This window comes from Alternaria hordeiaustralica, assembly GCF_023758085.1.
Source record: "Alternaria hordeiaustralica strain BMP 2776 chromosome Unknown scaffold_13, whole genome shotgun sequence".
NCBI classification, from domain to species: domain Eukaryota; kingdom Fungi; phylum Ascomycota; class Dothideomycetes; order Pleosporales; family Pleosporaceae; genus Alternaria; species Alternaria hordeiaustralica.
The window spans coordinates 1-20,298 of NW_026056785.1; the positions used below are offsets into that span (position 1 = coordinate 1).

At 54.0% G+C, this 20,298-nt stretch overlaps 6 protein-coding genes across 6 annotated transcripts; 2 read left to right on the forward strand and 4 right to left on the reverse strand.

Annotated features, from left to right (window-relative positions):
• Positions 1-1,575: 1,575 nt before the first annotated feature.
• On the reverse strand, positions 1,576-2,616 carry J4E84_006559 (uncharacterized protein; the record flags this gene model as incomplete). The annotated part of the gene is made up of 2 exons (XM_049389148.1): positions 1,576-2,229; positions 2,281-2,616. 2 exons carry the CDS (start codon positions 2,614-2,616, stop codon positions 1,576-1,578), a joined length of 990 nt encoding a protein of 329 aa, XP_049242857.1.
• Positions 2,617-5,781: 3,165 nt separating this feature from the next.
• On the reverse strand, positions 5,782-9,538 carry J4E84_006560 (uncharacterized protein; the record flags this gene model as incomplete). The annotated part of the gene is made up of 5 exons (XM_049389149.1): positions 5,782-5,809; positions 5,967-6,237; positions 6,292-6,508; positions 6,558-8,840; positions 8,891-9,538. 5 exons carry the CDS (start codon positions 9,536-9,538, stop codon positions 5,782-5,784), a joined length of 3,447 nt encoding a protein of 1,148 aa, XP_049242858.1.
• Positions 9,539-13,138: 3,600 nt separating this feature from the next.
• J4E84_006561 (uncharacterized protein) lies at positions 13,139-15,561 on the forward strand (the record flags this gene model as incomplete). Its single annotated transcript, XM_049389150.1, has 3 exons — positions 13,139-14,317; positions 14,365-15,362; positions 15,414-15,561. The coding sequence occupies 3 exons, from the start codon at positions 13,139-13,141 to the stop codon at positions 15,559-15,561; spliced, it is 2,325 nt and encodes a 774-aa protein (XP_049242859.1).
• Positions 15,562-16,389: 828 nt separating this feature from the next.
• J4E84_006562 (uncharacterized protein) lies at positions 16,390-17,136 on the forward strand (the record flags this gene model as incomplete). The annotated part of the gene is made up of 2 exons (XM_049389151.1): positions 16,390-16,690; positions 16,766-17,136. 2 exons carry the CDS (start codon positions 16,390-16,392, stop codon positions 17,134-17,136), a joined length of 672 nt encoding a protein of 223 aa, XP_049242860.1.
• Positions 17,137-17,621: 485 nt separating this feature from the next.
• On the reverse strand, positions 17,622-18,775 carry J4E84_006563 (uncharacterized protein; the record flags this gene model as incomplete). Its single annotated transcript, XM_049389152.1, has 4 exons — positions 17,622-17,785; positions 17,851-18,075; positions 18,136-18,543; positions 18,772-18,775. The coding sequence occupies 4 exons, from the start codon at positions 18,773-18,775 to the stop codon at positions 17,622-17,624; spliced, it is 801 nt and encodes a 266-aa protein (XP_049242861.1).
• A 492-nt stretch (positions 18,776-19,267) lies between these two features.
• J4E84_006564 (uncharacterized protein) lies at positions 19,268-20,124 on the reverse strand (the record flags this gene model as incomplete). The annotated part of the gene is made up of 2 exons (XM_049389153.1): positions 19,268-19,748; positions 19,808-20,124. 2 exons carry the CDS (start codon positions 20,122-20,124, stop codon positions 19,268-19,270), a joined length of 798 nt encoding a protein of 265 aa, XP_049242862.1.
• Between the last annotated feature and the right edge of the window lie 174 nt (positions 20,125-20,298).

Consider the following 20,298-nt stretch of genomic DNA (forward strand, 5'->3'; position numbering starts at 1 on the left):
CCCCGCCGCCCCCCCCCCCCCCCCCCCCCCCCCCCCCCCCCGCGCAAACACAAGCTTCACGCAGGATGCGAACAGGAGCAGGAGGGGATCCGATGCAGCGGCTGGTCGGCAAGGGAGCGAGAATAAAAGACCCGTGAGAGTTCGAAGGACGAGATAAAATCATCTGTCAAAAACTTCCGTGGTAACAAGTTAACTCGATAGGTGTCATCTCACATCGAAGTATCTCAGAACATCCTCTCGCCACTCTCAGCTCCCAATAGACTCGCAGCCCCACTATCACGGGAGTACCTGGGCCGTCCTCAGCAACCGCCGCTCCACCAACAGTAGAGTCCAAATTGCCGGTGTGCAACGGCGCCGAGTTACAGGCCCATTACGTCACTGAGCTGTGCAGCTAACCCCAAGTACCGAAACGCACCGGCAGACGCCACAGCAGAAATTTGGCGCGGGTACGGCACTAGACCGCGCGTCAGCGTACAAGTGCAAAACAACACCGGGGAGAGTTTAGCGGTCGCAGAGGGAGGTTTCCCGGGCCTCGTAGGTTCAGTCTATAGTCGTAGTTTGAGACTCGCGTCGAGTTGAGGTGCAGGATCTTCAGGCAATTCTGGCAAGCTCGCCGGATGAGCTACATGCCGCGAACATGTTCTCTGACGGTTAAGCAACGGACGCGTCCCGACAGCAGGGCAAGATTTCGATAGGCTTGCATAGCGCGTCTGATTGGCGTTGTTGGTCGTGGGCTGGTCGAGACGCGAGGGAGGGTCCTCCGACGCTTCCGGAGTGAGGCTCCGTTGGTAGTAGCCCGGCCAGCTCCACTGAGCAGGATATCAGCCATCGCAACTCCGATGCTAGCTGAGTAGTTCTTGCGCGTATGCAAGGTACAGTTGTTGCAAACTGGGATCTCTGCAATTGATGAGATGCAGGGCAACACCCTTTTTCATCCTAGAGTGCGTGTCAGTAATGAGATGACACAAACGACTGCAAGGGCAAAGGTTAAATTGAATTGTTTAATTTTCTTATGGCAGTAGCTGTCATGGGCTAGGATATATCGACGCATAATGGTCTAAGATGGTATCTTCCGATTCTTTTCTCTTTCCAATGCAAAAACAGGCGACGCGATGGTATGCGGCATGGGGGTATGAGGGCCGAAAGGACGGTTGTGGAACAACAGCTTCCGGCGGAGTGCACTCCGATACAATAAGTAAAATCTCTGCCACAAAGGGCCGAGGTAGAGAAGGAGCCGCTGCTGGACCAGGGCAGAAGGCGTGGGCAAACGGGCTGACTGCGCAGAACCCCGTGCGAAGGGTATATACAAGAAGAGAATATATAAAAGGGTAAAGACACTATAGGCGGTGCTGCGCCATGAGTATGTTGCTGAATCAAAGAAAAGTGTGAGGCGGTGCGAAGACGGGCCCGTGTAGAAGTCGAAGTGAAAAGTGCAAATCGGACTGCAGTAGTCGTATTACTCCAAGAACGCTGTAGAAGTGGTCGTATGCTCGTAAAAGTTCCCAGCCCATGGCCCCAGATATAGGGAACAAGTGGAGTGGGAGGAGGCGGTATTAACTGTCCTGATAATGTCTATTACGCCAGCGTTAAGCTGAGAAGTGTGACGAATAAGGGGACCACGATCGATAATGATTGCGCACCGAATGTGCTGGTCGCGCTACCTGTGTATGTTGTTTGACCGGGTGTCATATCGTCTCCATCTTGCGAGAAGAAGTAGGTTTTCGCTGCCTCTGGGCCCTTGCTCTGATCCGGTGGGCTCATCTGGTTAGGGATGGCGCAGACTTTGGCGGGGTCATATGTCGGGCAACGCTTCTTGTAGTCGTTCTGCGAGCGTTCGGTATCAGTCGAGTTGAAGTATGACTTCATGTACGAGATGGTCATGACGGTGTCTTGATCCGGGGGTCCAGCAGACCACGATGGGTCACCGTTGCTCCAGTGGTTCAGGAAAATGCCGCCGCTCTCCGTGGGAATGTTCTCGGTCATCTCGTGGAGGAATACACCGTCAACGTAGAAGGCGACGCGGTTAGGGGTCCAGTCGAAACGGTACTCGTGGAACAGTTCGTCCGGACGGAAAGGGAGAGCCTTGACTTCGAAGCCGTTTGTTCCTTGAGCAGCGTAGCCGTGCGTAACGGATTCCGGGCTTTGGAGAACGAGGTTTACGGCGCCTTGGGAGTTGTTGAACTGGTGAGACAGGAACTCCATGTCAATTTCTTGCGAGTTGTTGTGGTACTGTGCTTGTTAGTCAAGTTTCAGACTGAAGAAGAGGGTGTGGGATCTTACGAAGAAGAAAGCGCCGCAAGTTCCCGAGGAGTTCGACAGCTTCATGCCGACACGGAAGCTTCCAAGTAGAGAGTCGTTGCGCATTGTGACAAGCTCGGCTCCGCTAACGAGACCATCTTGATGGTCGCCGCGAACCCACAACTCTAGTCCGGCATCACCGCCATGGTCTGCATCACCCGACCAGCCTTTCTTGAACGGGTTCGTGACAATGTTTGTCAACTCCATACTCTTTCCAAAAGGTCCTCTAGCATTCGTCGAAGTAACATTGTATTCCTGCGGCTGCCAGCCAACCTCTTTCAAGTCGTCGGTCGAAGTATGTAAAAAGTCATTTTCCATGAGCTCTGTGAAGACGGCATAGTTCGAGTCGCTTGTGCTGTTAACCGAGTAGCCGCATTCGCAGGCAGCGTTGGCTGAAAGAGGTTCACCGGTCAGCACGAGTTCACATTGGGAGTCGCAGGCGAGGAGCCGACTTACAGAAGCGGGACAAAGCGAGTAATAGTAGCGACGACGTCGCGCCCCAAGTACTGCGGGACAACATGTTGAGAAGATTAGATTAGAAGCGAGTGACTGTAAAGGTGAACCCTTTGCGACGGACGGAAAAGAAAAGTAGTAAAGAGCGTGCGAGGCGGAAGTCGGGTGGTTGATGTGCAGCCGGCCAAAAGTAAAAGAGGTCGGATGGCTGATGGCAGGCAGCGCAGAGGCCGATGATGAACTGCTGGGCCCTCGTGTGCAGAAAGGCAAAGTCCGGCACGCACGCCCAAAGCAGCGCAATTACGGACGCAGGAACCACTCACGTCGCCCTTGGGGTCTGGGCACCTCCGCTATTTTCCTCAGGGATCGCCCGTTAATGCCACCGAAATAACGTGTACGAGGTAACTTTGTGGGTCGCCAGGAAGGTCCAAGTCTGGGCTAAGAGACGTAGCGCACGTCTAAGCTGCTGCTCCAGCGCGGAGTGTCAGTAGCTTTGGCGTATCGTATGCAGGAACCGCCTTTGGTCAGCTGGCTGCTATGGCTGGGACGTGGTGGCTGACTGGGAGAACTACGATGAACGCTGGAGGCGGCTGGTGAGAAGACAGGACTATCTCCGCGCGACTCCATTCGCGCCTCCTCCGTGCCCATCCGTCAACGCTGCTGTCACCCACGCTGGGAGGCGCGATAACACATGCACCATCCCTCAACCCCCTCAGATGCTCGGAGCCACAGAGTCCATCGACTGGCCAGCGTTCACCACAGCCGTCGCACTACCTCGCCCTCCTTGATTGGCCACTGCCTTGATTCTGCCCAGTCACAATCGAGATCGCACCCAGTACAATGTCTTGTGATTATATCCAGGCGAGCGTAGTCGCAATGCCCTCCTGAATGCTTTGCTACGTGCGTCGCAAAGCTCCTATTCCAGATTCCCGAGACCAGGCACCCCCACTGCGGCCGTCTTAGACGAGTAACAGCTCACGAGCGCCATGCATCCTCTGCATCCTTTCAAGTCTTTTCCGCTCTTAGTGACAGCCTCGGGGAATAGCGAGCGTATGGCAGACCAGAGAAAACGCCCCTGCCGCGCCGTTGCTGTGCACGCCTGATTACAGGGTAACGCAATGCCTGCGAGTGCAGCAAGAAATTACCCATCGCTATCAAGCGAGCAGCAGGGGGTACGACGCTCTGGCCGCATCGATGATTACAATCTCAACCTTCTGCTTGACGAGGTGCCATGACGATGCGTGTGCTCAACATATTCATAACGAAAAATTGGTCGCATCCATAGACGAGAAGATGTGCGTCTGATTTTGTTTATTGTTGATCACCCGAAGTGATAGGCGCCAAAGCAACGCAGCACCCCTATTTCCCATTCCGGCGGACCTCGGATCCCACAATCCACAACACCAAGGCCCAGCAACATCAGCAACCCGCCCAAGCTCTTGTCATCCTCTTCGCACAATCTCAAGTCCTGGCAAGACAGCACATTGTCCACCTCGGCATTATGTCATAAGCCTGGTTGGCTGCACACTGCACCGTGCGCCCGCGTCTTCTGACAGGCCAGAAACACAAAAGCTGGGGTATGCTACCACAACGGCTGTCGTTCTTTTGGCCACTTTCCCTTGTCAGTAATCTCCCTCAGATTTGATGTGAGGGTGATCCCCGTCCGGCGTCACTCGGCAACGACCGCATTGGGTCATATCTAAGACGGCACGCTCCTGCCGAGTTATCATGGCGACTGCGCATGCCATGGAAGGATGGAAGTCTGGGGCAATTATTCCATGAGGCCGTCGCTGGGCGCCTCGGTGATCGTTGCGGGGGTGAGGTTACTGTAGCGCCTGCCTCACCTCCGATATGTGTACCTGGTACCTTGTTGCGCTGACCATTGCAGTGGGTGCGCATAGGAAGCAGCGTTCCTTAGCTCTGGAGCAGTCACGATGCTCACGTCGGATGGACAGCATTCCTGCGCGGAATCTGAAATTTCCGCACAGGACGATCTGCCGATGAGGGACACGAGAGTCTCCATCCGCGAGCACTAAAGCAGCCTGACATGTTTGCACTGGGGTGCAAAGTTTGCGTTGCATCGTAGAGTGCTAGTGCTCATCCACGCGTGTCTGCGATATGCACTACCCACGCTGACTATTAGAGGATGCGGACGCTCTCAGTATTCTCCCAGGCAACATGCAAGCCCAGACTGAGGTCCTGAAGCTAAGGCAGAAAGTATAGAGTAAAGTTCAAAGCGAGACACCGGGCAGCAGCGACGGAGAATGCCTCACCATTTGATGGCCTCCATCGCACGCACAACTCACAGATGAACAACTCATCGCAGCACAAGTGACGATCCCCACCTATCAGCCCTATCGTGAACTGGTGTTTTGTTCACCGTCACTTTCACGTCTGAGTCGCTCCGTTAGATCGGCACCCTAGCAGAAGTCAGAGTCAGGGTCGACGGCGATACGAGGTGGAAAGAAACGCCGAGCGACCTTTGCCGCTCGTCCAATAACCAGACACGAGCCCTAGACTAACGAACAAGCTACAACACGAGAAAGCGTCCAGGAATATGCTTCATACGGGACCCTGGATCATGATACTGGACGTCTTTGCCACAATGGCTGCAGACATTGAATATAGAAATCGTAATCGCGTGTGAATTAGCTACGGAACTGCAGATGCGCGCCAGCGACTAAAAGACATGCCGTTCCGCTACCTATGGAACAAGAAAGATTTTCCCAACCGCAAGCGCCCATCGTAATATCCCGTCCCATGAGCGGAGCTTACCGGTTCTTGCGAGACCCGAGAGAGAGGGAGGAGATTATTCGCACCCGCGTGAAGCGTTCGCTCTACGCCAGCAGTAACCAAGGTGAAGATCAAAAGCCCAACTCGTTTCATTCCATCGTTAGGGGGTGTGGGTAAACCAGAAAAGCAAACGCCGAATACCAAAAAACAACCAAAATACTCCAAAGATTCCTATGAGAAACAACAATGCTAGTGTTTCGTGCGAGGGGGGTATCATCGTCATTTGTCACAATCTCATCACAAGAATCCACTCTCGGAGAGAAGCCTAAAACGCCGTTAGCCCCATCTTCTCTCCAAAAGACGCATTCATATCCCCGCTTTGTTGCTGTGTCCTCCTCTTGAAGCGGGGGTTTGATTTGAGTTTTTCTCTCTATCCTTCTAGCCCAGTTTTGGAACGATCAAAGGAGAAATAGGTAGTGTACCTTGCAATCTTTTCGTCCTCGCGTTCTCGTGGCTCGACGCTCAAACTCATCTCGTACATCTCGTGCACGTCGCCTGCAGACTGCATGTTGGTGAGGATGTAGTCTTGCAGCTCGGGCACGGGCTGTAGTGGGTATGGCACGTTCTGGTACTGCTGGATGTCGCGGATCACTTCGGCGGTTTTGGCGCGCTTTGCGAAGTTGATGAGGTTTGTGCGCTTGATCAGCGATGGGATACCATCCTCAATGAAGGTCAAGTCGGTGAGATAGACACCTGGCAACATGGATTAGCCGGTTGATGCAGGGATGCTGCTGGGGCAGTACATACCGAAGAAAGGGATACAGGGTGGATTCGCTCGATGGAGCGTATCTCGGTACTCCGCAAAATTCTTGGTGCTACCCATGAGCTTGCGCATGCTTTCCAGGGTTGCCATGGAGCGCTGGTTGACCGCGCTCCAGGTCCTGTTCAAGCGGTGAATAGGTGCTGTTCCTAACGCTGAGATGATCGAGGTTAGTGTAGAAAAGTTGTTCAGCTGCCTGCATTTCTGGTTGGTGTTAGCAATGGATGTCGCATGCACGCGTTCGTTGACTTACATCTGCGACATTGACAAAGTGCTTGATGACGATCACTCTGCGCTTGACGTCTTGTTGCGTAAGAATCATTTGTGCGACCCAGTTCGTCAACTGATTGGAGTGGAGAATAAGCGCCTTGACGTTTGCGGCCGGATCAGGTTCACCGGGGGCAAGCTTCTTCTGCCATGTCTTGTTCAAGCACTCTGTCGGGCGAATCTTTCCATATAGTCTGGATTCGATAATCGTGAGTTGTCGCGCGAATTCCGTTGCGTCGATGTCCAGGAACTTGAGCTTCTTCATATGTTTGGGCAGAATAGGCTGCGGCGTTTGCGCACTCAAAGTGAGGACTAAGCGCTTCGTGGGCATATCCGGGCCGCGAGACCTTTGCTCCACCGATGTCATCAGTGGTGCCGCTCCAGGGGTGCTTGTTGTGGCAACATGATCCTTCGCAAAATTGTACACCCGCTGGATAAGAATGCGCGCCTCTTCGTCGTTGCCTTCCATCCAGTAATTGTCGAACCAACTCTTAAGAATGTTGACTACTCGGAACCGGATTGGCTTTTGTTTCTTGTCTACCCAGTGTTGATAGTCCTCCTTGGCCAGTCCATGGGGTGGTTGTATACTCCATCGTTTGACCAGCATCTCGAATAGCTCAGAAGCCGTGGTAAATGATCGATACGTAAGCAGGAAGGTGTTGTTGAAAGCTGGATCGAGACGGTCGTGACGCGTCAGTTGCTCGACAAGACCAGCCAAAGTACCACCCTTCAGCTGTGGTGGTACGGATTTGTGATCATAGGATATTTCGCCCTCATGGTCGAGCTTCAAGTACTCGGGGGTTTCTTCGATCGCCTGCTGTGGAATAACAGGGACTTCACCGAAGAAGTCCTTGAGCTTCTTGTTGCTGTTGGCTGATCGTACTGGCTCGATCTTGCCCTCGTCGACACCAAGAGGTGTGCCTGCACTGTACGTGTCTGCCTTGGGAATGTTGCCAAGCAAAGGTCTCTCTTGTCCAGATGGCCCTCGGGTATGGTTTGGTAGCTCGCTATCGGTGTTTCTCCTTGGGTCTGTACGGCTCACAATGTCGGACAGGGGGACTGTATCCGAAAGTTGTTGCAACAGACCGTATTGCTGGGTGCACGTCGATTCCAGATCTCGGACAACTGCTCGCACCGCATTGATGCGGTCCTCAAGTGAATCACCACGTAGTTCCGCCCACTCGTCTCCCAAGGGTGCGGCTACTCCTTGACACGCAATCACGAGTTCAGATACGACGTCGTAGGCCTTTTGCTTCTGGACACTGAATTCGCTGAGTTGTTGCCCGTGAGTATCTGCGTCGAGAGAAGCGAGGTTGATCTGTTCAATGGTCGAGATCCAGGGTCGGCACGCCTCCAACACCTTTCCTGCGGCACTGCATACGTGGTCACCTATCGCTTGGTGTTTCCTATGTGATATAACTGGGTCTCTGACCATCAGTTGCTCATCCAATCGCCGGAGACTGGAAATGATCAAGCGCTTAACATCCTGCAGTCTCTCCAATACGCGCGAGTCAAGCTTGAGAGTCGGTTCAACGGAGGGCTCATAGTCGTCCTGGTCAGAGTATATGGAATTGTTGGAGTCATGGGTGTCAGTTCCGTTATTCTGCCAACTGCCTCCGGTGGTGTTGCCGGCTACAAATCCAGGCACGAGACGGGGAATCTCCTCTCCGCGCTGCTGGCGTGCTACTTCGACAAAACCAAAGACTCCGTTGAGGACGCCCTCTGCTTCTTTCAGACACTTGGAATAGGAATCGGGGGGAGGAAAGTCGGAGGCAGCGATATGCGAAGACAGCACCAACTTGGAGAATCGCGACATGGTCTCGCGGAAGTGAGGGTACAAGGCCTTATTTGTAGATATGATAGAGGGGTTGCCGGAGTGGTTGTCCGTAGTCCCTGAACCAGCAGCGAGCAGTAACCGCAGGTGGTCCGAAACGTCCTCGGCGCGCTTCACAAACTCAGACCTGTCGCTATTATTGATAGCCTGTTTGTAGCGCTCTATGGCACGGCGCATGTCCTCCACCATTCTGTTCCAGGTGAGAGGAACCGGGCTCACGTCGTCGTAGAACTTGCGCGTTTGAGTTGTGGTGCCGTTCGACCCGCTAAGAGCTGGGCTGTTCGCAAAGGAAGTGGCCGTGGTGCCGGTGGGAGGCATAGCAGAAGAAGCTGCGAAGCTCATGCCGCTTTGGTCGTAGGACCTGCCAGGGTAGCCCGCGTTCATTGACTCCATCGAGGTTGCCGATGAGAGGCCATCGGACAAGCGCTGCCTGTGCTGTGGTACAGTGTCAGTACTCGCTCCACGTAGAGTAGCGCAAAACTTACGCGCGAGCGGAAAGAGCCCTTCATGCCGGGCCCTTCCAGGTCGGACGCTGACGTCTCGTCGTCTGTGTCCTCCATGTGGTACCCGGAGCCTGACGCGAGCAGCTCAGCTGGCGGTCGCGACATGTCGGGGATGAAGACGTCGGTGCGGTTGCGTGGGCCGCTCTCGTTCGCAGAAGGCGACTCGAGGGGCAGCTCCATTGTGCTGACGCCCGTCAGGGTGTTGAAGTAGAACAGCATGCCGTCTGGCGTCGCCTGGGGTATCCAGAACGCGGCCTCCTCCTCTTTGTTGTGCGGCACATTATTGCGCTCGAGGGGCAGGATGGTGTCGTTGCCGCCGCTCAGCGACTCGCCGTCCGACGTGTCGAACTCGCCGCCGCCCGTCGACCGCGTTTCGTGGTCGTCGTCGGCGTCGATGCCGTCTCTGTCGCTCTCGATGTCCTCGCTCGGGCGCTGCACGACGGCGCAGTAGTTGCTCGGGAACCAGCCGCGGACACCGTGAATGACTCCGTCCCACCAGCCGCTCTCGAGCTGGGTAATAACCTGTATTATGTCGCCCGTCCGGAAGCTGAGAGATGTGCGGTCGTCTGCCTGGTAGTCATACAGGGCGCGCACGTACATGCCGCCCGCGTCCGTGGTGCCGAAGCTCATGGCGTTGTAACGAGTCTACGTTGTTGGCGCGACCAGCGTGTGGGTGGAGGAGGCAACAACAGCCCAGGCGCGAGTACCCCTCTGCTCAACCCAGGGTTAAAGTAGACGCGGTCGCAATGTGGGCCGACTGAGCTTACGCCTTCGAGGATGTGTATTAGAGCCGGGGGTTGCTTGATTGGACTAGAGAGGGACCAGGCAATGAGGAGCCTGACGTTCGCGCTTAGCTGAGCCGGAGCAGCGAATCCAGCCTCGTAGCAAGCTCTCTCGTGTGATTATGGTTGAGCAGAAGAATGGGCTCGAGCGAAAGAAACGCAACACCAGGGTGGGCGTCGTGAGCAGCGGTGGAGTGGGGACGCGCTGTGCCATCCTTGGATCACATGTTGGGCGTTGGATAAAAGCAGCTAACAATGTGTCAAGAAGACCCGGACCCGTCCCAGGAGGATTATTCTCGGAATCCGCCAACATGCTACATATTGCTCTCCATGCACATCTATCTGCCCTGCCGACCTGCAGCCGTTTGTGCATGTACTCAGTGTAGCCAGATGGTAAGCGATGGTCCCTGAGCGGGCACATCTCCATGGTTCACGCCGCAGCTGTCAACGAGGCTGTCGTGGCTGTCTACACCGACCATGCATGCTATACATATGCCATTGATAATACGGCCCCACCGGGCCCTCATTGTGGTACGCAACATCTATTGACGCCGCAGAGCCTGGCGATGCAGCGGGGACGGTGGACTTTCAGTCAGTTGTCATCTAGAACACTGTCTGACTCGTTGCATATTCTCGGGATTTTGCGCTATGAAACGTGGTCCTCCAGGATAGCGAGGACTTCCCTCCCGTTGCGGGCGGATACCGGCGCATCGAGCATTGTGCGACCGTCTATCTTGCACCACCTGTAACGTTTTGTATCTACCGACCCTACGCATTTCGTTTGCACGGGATGTCACTCGATGCCCCGCAACTCAGTGGGGGACCTTTGCTTGTTTGTGCTGCTCCTCGTCTGAACCTCCAAATCCTTAGAACAACAGGCAGTGACTGAGGCGCGGCAATGCTACACCGTGATACTACAAAAGCATGCCTATATCACTGCATCCGGCGCTGTATTCCGCGGCCCTTTCGGCCATCTGGGTGAGAGCGGTGACTGACACGCGCATCTCATCGTGGAAGGTGTGATGGAAGCTCGGAATGATTATTGCGGATCTTAGTGGCCGATACCAGTCTCAAACTTGCTTGGTTTGTCGCGTGGAAGCGGAAAAGGCATTTTCTGGGTTCTGTGACACTGGCTGGTGGGCCGGAGGATCAGCCATCAATTGATCAAGATCTTTGCTGTTCCCGAGACATGGGCATTGTTGAGAAATGAATAGGTGCCGTTGTAGAAGGAGAAGCTCAAACGAAGAGCAGGATGCGATAGCTGCCGTGCTGCACGTGGGGGCCTGCAGCGACATGCCGTTCAGATGTCATCGAAGTATCCGCTGAACCCAATGGCAGACTCGCTGCGTCCTGCAGGGCCGAAAGGGCGTACCTTTCACATGGGACTGGGCATGATGGCACGTCAATATACCGGCTTGAATTTGCAGCCACCATTCGTCTTCACTGAAATGAGCTAGATGTTTGCCTCGATCAAAATGAAATTACCTGACGGCGTAGGCGGATGAGTACGGCCCTGCCGCGTCCGTGAGGGCGCGGAAGGGCCATCCAGTGCCACTTGAAACCACCATCTGCTTCTAAAGCATTACGGCAAGCGTGCTAGCGCGGGGGGTTTCAGTGAAAAGTAAAGCCCCTCGCTGATACAGTGGTCAATGAGGGGCCGTTAGAGGGGTTGTAGAAGGCATGTGTAGCGGTGGCTTGTGTTCAGGAACGGTGAGGGTAAGAGAGTGTCATGGCAGCAAGAGCGTTTGCTAGGCCGCGACCGACGCTATAAGATCCAGGATTATACGCGCTCCCCCGATTGAACGAAGACAAGCGGGGCATAATTTAGCGGACTCTGCCACTTTCTGCTGACGGGACGCTCGATCGTGTGTAGGTGTTGTCCCGAGCCGAAAGACCTCGGCCAGACGGGTCGGTGGAATCGGTGTGTCTGTCGACACACGCAAGAAGCACCGTGTTCGCGGCGTTGAATGTTCGTGTGAGCTCTGCAAGCCGTGGCAGTCTACTGCAGGTGTGGACCTGACTAAATGCCAGTGTGGGTCCGGGGAACGGGATCCTGGCCCGAAAGTATGGATAGAGTTCCAGAGGGCAGCCGACGATCGTCTTGAAATTACTCGTGGCACGACTTGCAAGTATCCTGGGCGTCATGTTGTGAAGGTGATTACCCCTCTGCAACCCCTTTTCCCGCGCCCTTCGTCATCGTGCAACACAGACCAGCCGGCCTGGAGGGAGGGGCGACAGATTGTTTGGTATTGAAAGCTGTTGCAAAGAACTGGCGCAGGCGTCCCCAGGTGGGAAGTGAGGCGGTGAGCCACCATCTGCATGGCCTGCATCTGATAACTGGCGGCCCACTACTCCTCCAAGAGTGTACTCGACCTTGTTCTTACCGCCACTTTGTCTGCTGGCCAGAGAGTGACAGCGGGTGGTACGGCGAAACATACTCGTTGAGGCTCTTGTGGGAGAATCATTGGACAGGCGGCTGCCATGTCGCACACCTGGGCCCAGAAGCCTAATGGTTAGGGCTACCCCGGGATGTAAGAACTCGGGATGATTATTATAGTATCAGAGGTTGTTGATGGCCTCGGTGTGCGATAGTCAAGAGTACCTCGCAACCTTGGGTGGTAGCGGGGTGTCTGTCACTGTTAACCATCTTGGCAACCTCAAAGCTGCCAGCTATACAAGCACCTGGCAGAGCCAGCAAAAGCATCGCAATTAATAGATGTTAGACACTGGACAAGTCGCGTTAGATACACTAGCGTGTTATCCGTTCACAGGGATGGGAGATGTATCTAGCGATGAGGCGGACGCAGGACGCACGGGCGAACCCCCCCTCTCAGAGTAGCCCTAGAGGTGCCTCGCCAGCGACATTGCACTGGTCCTCCTTGAAGTCACCCCTCCCCGAGGTCATCTCATCTTCAACAGTAGCCATTATTGTTCCATCGTCGTACGCGTAGCCATACGGTGCTGACGCCTACGACTTCCTCTCTTTTCTCTCACCGGCAATTCCTTCGCAGCTTTTTCCGACACACGGGATGCACGAAGCGTACAGCGCGACACATCGTCCATCTACCACCACGCTTTAACACCCCATTCCATCCATTGAGATGGCATCAAACTCCTCGCCCGCCGTGCGCAAAACAGGCGCGCCTGAAAAAAAATACAAATGTCAGCAGCACCCTGCACGAGGAGCTGTATGTGAGAACATCCACTGAACTTCGTCCAGGCCAGTTTTGCAACCGCGCTTTCAGCCGTAGCGAACATAGATCGCGCCATGAACGCTCACGTACGTCAAAACTCCCGTCTTTTCCGTCGCGATGGAGCTTCGCTGGGCGGGGTAGCTGTTTACGCGTTCGCCCCGCGCGTACTGTTGTTGCTACCTGCCCCGCGTTTGTTGGAAAGATTGAAACTGACGTTTGCGACGACATACAGACACCAAAGAGAGACCGTTCAAATGTGCCAAGTATGTTGCCCTGCACAGACGCATTATGGGAAATGTGCTGACTCCAAATCCAGGTGTCGCTCGACATTCGTACGTCGCGATCTCCTCCTACGACACGACCGCACCGTTCACGCGAAGGATGGTGGCGCGCCCCTCCCCAGCGAGCAGAAGCGCCGAACGAACACCAAGGCAGCCGAACAGAAACAAGCCACGGCCGAGAGCGCGACGACACTCGAGCGCATCGAAGCTGAGAACGATGCGATGCACGAGGATGAGGACCTTAACGCTGCGGCCATGTTGATGACCGACTTCCACCACAAGGCAATGGCGAGCCAAGAGCCCGAGATGATCCCCGAGCACAACGAGCCCGTCATCTCGCCCACGGGCCCATCGATGATGGAGCCTGTCATCCCATACACTGCCCCTGGCCAGAACATGCTTCCGCAGATGCCGTGGCGAGACTCAATGGTGCCTCAATCCGAGCCCAAGTCGTCGCCCAACACACACTCAGCCTTCAACAGCGCCAGCGCGCTCGGTTCGCATCCCCACCAGCTTCCACCCCTGATGGAGCGCACCATGTCTGGCAGCGACAGCCTCGCGCCTACCTTCTCAGCAATGAACGGCGGCAATGGGTTAGGGACTCCTGGTGCCCTGTCACCCTACCCCTCCATGATGGGACCGGTGTCACCAGTTGACTACCGCAAGTCGCCCGGCCCCAATCAGGCTCTGATGATGACCCGCGCCCCTCAGCTGGACTCTGAAGAGCAGTGTGCAAGGATCTACGAGAACATCAAGCAGTACGACAGTGAGAACTCGCTCTTGGAGACGTTCCACTTGCCCAGTCTGAACACGCTGAACCGCCTGTTGAAGACGTACTTCGATCTGTTCCACCACCACCTGCCTTTCTTGCACCCCGCCACCTTCAACCCCACCGAGGTGTCTGCCCCGCTATTGCTTGCTGTGCTATCGATAGGTGCTCTGTACATCTTTGACCAAGACCAAGCCTATATGCTGCACATTGGATCAAAGGTCCTAGTCAACCAGTTCCTTCAGAATAAGGAAAACTTCAGTTCCCGCAAATGCCCGTTGTGGACGATGCAGAGCACCCTGCTCAACATGATTTTCTCTAGCTGGAGTGGTGATCCAAAGGGCCTTGAGTGGGCTTGCTCGATTAAGAGTCTTCTTGCCAACGTACGTATAAGTGTGTCTTGCTCACGATCGCCACTAACACATCGTAGATGGTCGCTGGAAATCGGTACGAGCTCAAGCTCCGATCAGATGCTCGTGATGGCGCTCAGCCAAACCACGAAGAATGGGTTGTCGACGAGCAATGCCGACGGACTTACTATGCGGTCTATATCTTCTTCGGCCTACTGACGCTCACCTACAACCACACTCCTGCAATGGGTTTCAACGAGTTCGACACCCTGGAGCTGCCTTCTTCGGAGTCGCTCTGGACCATGGAGGTTTCAGATGACGAAGCCTGGCGCGAGAGCCTGAGTGCTTCCAGGATCATCACGTTCCGCCAAGCGCATGACAACCTATTCCAAGGCGAGACTGCTCGTTACAGTGCTTTCGCGACACGCGTCATGATCAACGCACTGTTCCTCGAAGTATGGTACCACAAGCGTAGCCCTGAAGCTCTCCAAGACGTAGTCACCGAGTACAAGCTTCGCCTGGCCCTGGAGACATGGGAGAAGTCGCTTGAGCTCTGCGAGCCTGAGACAGTCGTTGTCCAACTGAGCGCTCCACACAAGGGCCATCCTCTCATTTTCAACGCCATGGCGCTGTACAGGAATACCAGGGCCCGACTCGTGGTCGATCTCAAGTCCATTCAAGAAGCTCTCCGCTATCACGACTCCTACGAAGTAGCTGCTGCTATGACGAATGCCCGCGACAAGGTCCAGCGTTCACCAGAGATGATCAAGGTCATCCAAGAATGCTTCGATTGCATCGAGGTTGCTGCCGTGCAAGGCATACGCTGGGTTGCCCGAACTTCCGCTACCAACTGGAGCATCGAGCATCCACTTACCGGCATGGATCTGATGGTCATCTTGACACTATGGCTCTACCGCCTGGAGCACGACGAAGAGCCAGCTACCGAGGAGGAGCTGGCCATGTACAACAAGCTGCGCAATCTGTTTGACGACGATTCCGTGGATGTCTACGGTGCAAAGCTGAGCTCCACTGTCGCGCGACTATGGGGCAGCATGATCGACGAGGTCGTCGTTTGGGGGTATGTAAATGCCTATTTGTTCTTCAGTAACTTGGCACTAACGATACTTAGCATCACCAAACTTATGGGCGAAGCTTTCAAGCTACATTCGCAAGCACTTGTTGGCTACGAAGATGCCATGTCGTCTCGTTCCGGATCCGCTACGCCATCAATGGCTGCTGGTGGTGTCCAGGTGCTCGAGATGCAGATGGCCTACTAAGCGAGAGACAGCTTCCGGAACTGGTCGCGATCTTCCACGATCTTGTTTCCATGTCGCGTTACTTTTACAGACTGTGGATTTCCTTCCTATATTTCGTCCTCTCCTTGCACCTGGGAGCATGGCAAGGAGTTTGGCGCCCCCAGCATCGGTCTATTGTTTATCTCATTTCATTTCATTTTTCTCAAGATCGGGGTAATACGGCGCACAGGGCGGGTCTGGTCCAGATTCCTACACTCTCGAGCTCATGCTCTACTCATTTGGCATTCTTCTAATACCTCTCCCTCGCTCATACCCATCGGCATTTCTGGACTGTTGAAGGCTGGCCCTAGGCGCGTTATTGCTTCACTTCGGTTCTGCTACTAGCGCTGCCTTTGTTGCATTCTTGCTAATATCTATTTCTTTTTGCCTGTACTTCGGTAATGCCTTTTCTTGGTGGCATTGGGCTATTTCCTTACATATACCATAGTATGTCATGATTCGACTTCGCGGTGACGGAGATGGGAGATATTACGGTAGTGGATATGAAGTCAAGGTGTAAATCGGTCTCAAATAGTACTGTATGAATACGTCTTCTTATGCCATCATGACATGAACGCAAATTGATATCTGCCTTGCTGTGATGTTTGTGTTCTTCGCGAAGTTGAGCATTCCAAGCCCTGGAGGTTCTTGAAAAGGCCACTAGTCGCACAGACCACCCCGGGGCCCGCTAGATGAAGCTTCATTCTCTTCCAAAATTTCGCGAAACCGACTTCAGCACGACGCATTACCAGCCACCACATCTTCGCATTTCTAATTCCTACCCAAAACCTACAGTCGCTTACCCACACAATGTCTAAAGATATCGAAGAGAAGAGGCTGAAGAAGGAGAAGAAGGACAAGAAGGAAAAGAAGGAAAAGCGCGCAGAGACAGACGGCGTGTCCAAGAGCAAAAAGGACAAGAAGGAGAAGAAGGTCAAGGGCGATGTCGAGATGGTAGACGCGCTCGAGGCTGAGCTCGAGAAGGAGCCAGAAGTCTCAATGGTCAACGTCGTGGACGGTGATGAGCCGCGCGGCGCACTCGTTCCCTTTGCCTTCCCGCTCGCAGACAACGACAAGGAGGTCAAGAAGATCCTCAAGACCGTCAAGAAGTGTATGTTTCTCACTTTTCATTTATTGGCCTGTTGGCGCACTTGAAAGAACAAGACTGACGTTTATCCTGCTACAGCCGCCAAGTCCAAGACCCTCCGTCGCGGTGTCAAGGAAGTCGTAAAAGCGCTGCGCAAGTCCGCTGCTTCCGGGGCCGGATCCTCCCTCGACGAGCCCAGCGCCATTGTTGTCATCGCCGCCGATATCTCGCCCATGGACGTCATTGCGCATATCCCCGTTCTCTGCGAAGACCACAACGTACCCTACATCTACATCAAGAGCCGCGCGCAGCTCGGCGAGGCAAGCGCAACAAAGCGACCCACCAGTGTGGTCATGATCGGCAAGGACAGGATGGGCAAGAAGGCCGGCGAGGGCGACGAGGAGTTCACCGAGGCATACGGAGAGCTGGTCAAGGTTGTTGGCAAGGCTGCTAAGACAGTCAAGAAGTGAGAGCAATGCGACAAGTGGAGGAGAAGATGATCGACCGTGTGTCGAGTGTATTGTTCAAAAGGGAAATGAGGAGTCTGGCGTTTTTCACCCATGGTTGGCTGATCAGTCCTCCTAGTGTTACTGTTTCAATTCTAGGCATCGAGCTAGGCTTGCAATATACCTCTACAAAACTTCACGCGCTCATGCCAACGGACAGTTTGCTCACGCGTCGCCTGCTGAACCAGCTACATTCACGGGTCTCACTCATGAGGCCTACACAAGACACTGAACGGAGCCCTCTGAAGATCGCCTGCAATTCGAGGTGCGATCCGATAAAAGAATGTCGGGTTTATGTACATATCAAGACAACCAAGTATAAACACGAAGAGAACTCGTTCACCACCCGCCCGCAGTTGACATTGTCAGTCGCAAGTTCAGAACCAAGGCCCTAGAGCCCATAGTCGTCCAATCCTCTGCATTCGAGCACAGAGCTCTGACAACAGCGCCTAGTTAGCAGCAGTCCACAGCGCCGGACCAGGGAACGTGTAAGTCGTAGGATTGGTGTAGATGTTGAACACGATACCCGGCATGTCCTTTGTGTACAAGCTGGTACCAGGAACGCCAGCCGTCGGTGCAACAGAGCCGCTACCACCGACCTTGAGGTTCAAGCCTACAGCAATACTTAGCATATGATCTTTTTACATCGAAAGCAGCCTGGAAGATGAAGAGACTTACACTGAGGGTACAGCTGCGCGCCATTCACGTTCTGACCACCGTGAAGAGCGATGATCTCATGACGGATAACGTAGTTGCCAGGAGCAAGTTTGGCGGGAAGCACAGTAGAGACCTTGAACTTGTTCTTAATGAGCGTGTCTGTAACCCAAGTTCCTGGGCTGACAATGGCGGATTGGGAGATCTTAGACCAGCGGAGAGCACTGGGGGTCAGAGTGGTGCAATCGCCTGTATGAAACAAGCGATCAGTAAGAGTGCATGCTGTTCTGGTTCATGTAGCCGACTTACCGTTGCAAGGCGCAATGTAGTTAATAATCGGCCCCTTGTGACTATCAGGCCAAGTGTTCCACTCAAACTCAATGGTATCCCCCGGGTTGACGTTAGCGTAGAGACGTCCCGCAGTGGCACTCTTATGGCAGTTGACGTCCGCTGTGCCGACGGATGCGGGCTCGACGAAACCGATGTCTTGGTTCAACGCATCCCAGCCTGCGGTTTGGGGGCGGCTGTCTTTGGAGAAGTAGTACCACACGGGGTCTGAGCCGTTGGTGAAGGTGCCCTTTACGTTGACACCTTTGACGAAGCCGTGGGCGGATGCTGTGTCTAGAAGGACGGTGAGGGCACCGAGGAGGAGTGCGGATGTGTACATCATGAAGAGAGTGATAGAATGGTAGCGAGTGTTGTTGCTTTGATGCTGATCTGTCGCACTTGTTTCTACCTGCTCTTATATGTCTTCAAAGGTCTTCATAGTCTGTATGGCTTCTCATGGTATTCCCGATCAGAGACGGAGCACATCGACCGATCGTTTCAGGTAAGTCAAGGATCACATAGTACTGTTAGATGATTACAAGTCATTGCCTAGTCCTCTGTAACAGTAATGGGCATAGTCACTAAGGCGAAGCATAGCTTGTTGTTCCATGTCCACACACATGCTGCCCGCCGTGTAGCTTCCAAGATCTTTGATGGCTCAGGAGTCGGGTCACAGGCGAGGAAACTGATATTGCTGTGATATTGAAACCGCATCCGAATGTGGTTGTGGCGCACGGCGGCGCGCTTCGCGCCTCCCTGGTTTTCGTCTGGGGTAATCTATTCTCCCCGGGAAGCCGCAAGCGAGCAATCTAAATACCGAGAGAGCAACGAATAGTAATCATATAGCGTGCACGTTGGAGTCACACTCGTCACACGAGACCGTTGCAAGGTTGCGGACATTGAATGGGATTTTTCCGTTGGCTCGCTTCTGCTACAGCGGAAGGTGCATGTGGCGAGTGGAGTATCTCGTCCATGACAAAATCTAGCCACTTCATTCCTGACAAACGCTCATGTTTTGCTCGCTACAGAAAGGTCTTGAAGAGGTTGTGTGTAGGAATCGATATCCTAGACGCCGACAAAGATGCTGGGTTGTCCAGCCTATCCTGGTCTGCGTCTATCGTAGACTCAAACTTGGGTGCTCAATCAAGCATGTGGCCTCAAGGACTTCTCTGACATGATTTCCTGTCTCTACCCAAATTTGGTCAGCGTATGTGTGGTGGACGGTATGGTAGCACCTGCACGATGTCAACACAACCTCTTCAACAGCAATAGCTTTCAGACGTACCATCTCGCCCTTTGGCTTTTGATCCTGTAGCGCTGTCTCCTCTTCGCCAGCCTTCTGCGCCTCGCTCTCCTCTTTGCCGTTCAATGTATGCTCAACCTCGACCATCGTTTCCCTATCGCTCACGTCCTCTTCACCGCCCATGTCCTCGTCGCTCATCTCGTCTTCGAACCACGTCTCTTCCTCTGCCTCCACGATCTCATGATTCTCCTCCACCCCAGCAGTGTATACTGCTATCGCATAAAGCACATCGGCCTCAACATCCGGAACTGGTGTGTCCTCAGGTCGTATGTCGTCTTCGAGTAAGCCTAGCCTAAACGTATACATTTTAGTTCTTTCTTGGAATCATGTAGAGTGGACCTGAGTACTCACTTTACGTCTTCCAAAGCCTCATGAAGTTCATCCAGCGCTCTGTTCACGGTCGGGTTTGTGCTGTTACGATGCCATTGCTTCGTGATACGCCATATGGTTTCACCCTTGACGTAACAGGTGTATGCCTCATGCCAGTCTTCTAAAGTGCATGCAAGCATTGTGAGACACCTCATACGGTGGTATCTAGGAATAGCGCAATCAGCGAGTAATTTGCGCAAGACCTCGGTACATTGATCGAATTCGTCCTGTTCGCGGAGCTCAACAGCAGCGTTGAAGCCGCTCGTAAACCGGCGATCTATTTCATCCATAGTGGCCATCTGGAACGTGCATGGGGTTGATTTGAGGGTTGGTGGGAGATATCGTCTCTGCGGTTTGTGATCTGTTGACTTTACGTGGGTAGCATAGCGATCCAAGGATGAAAGATCTAGCTGCACGTGGCGGACAAACGCTCAAGGACCCGGGCCTCTAGGTCCTACGTCATTGTATAGCAA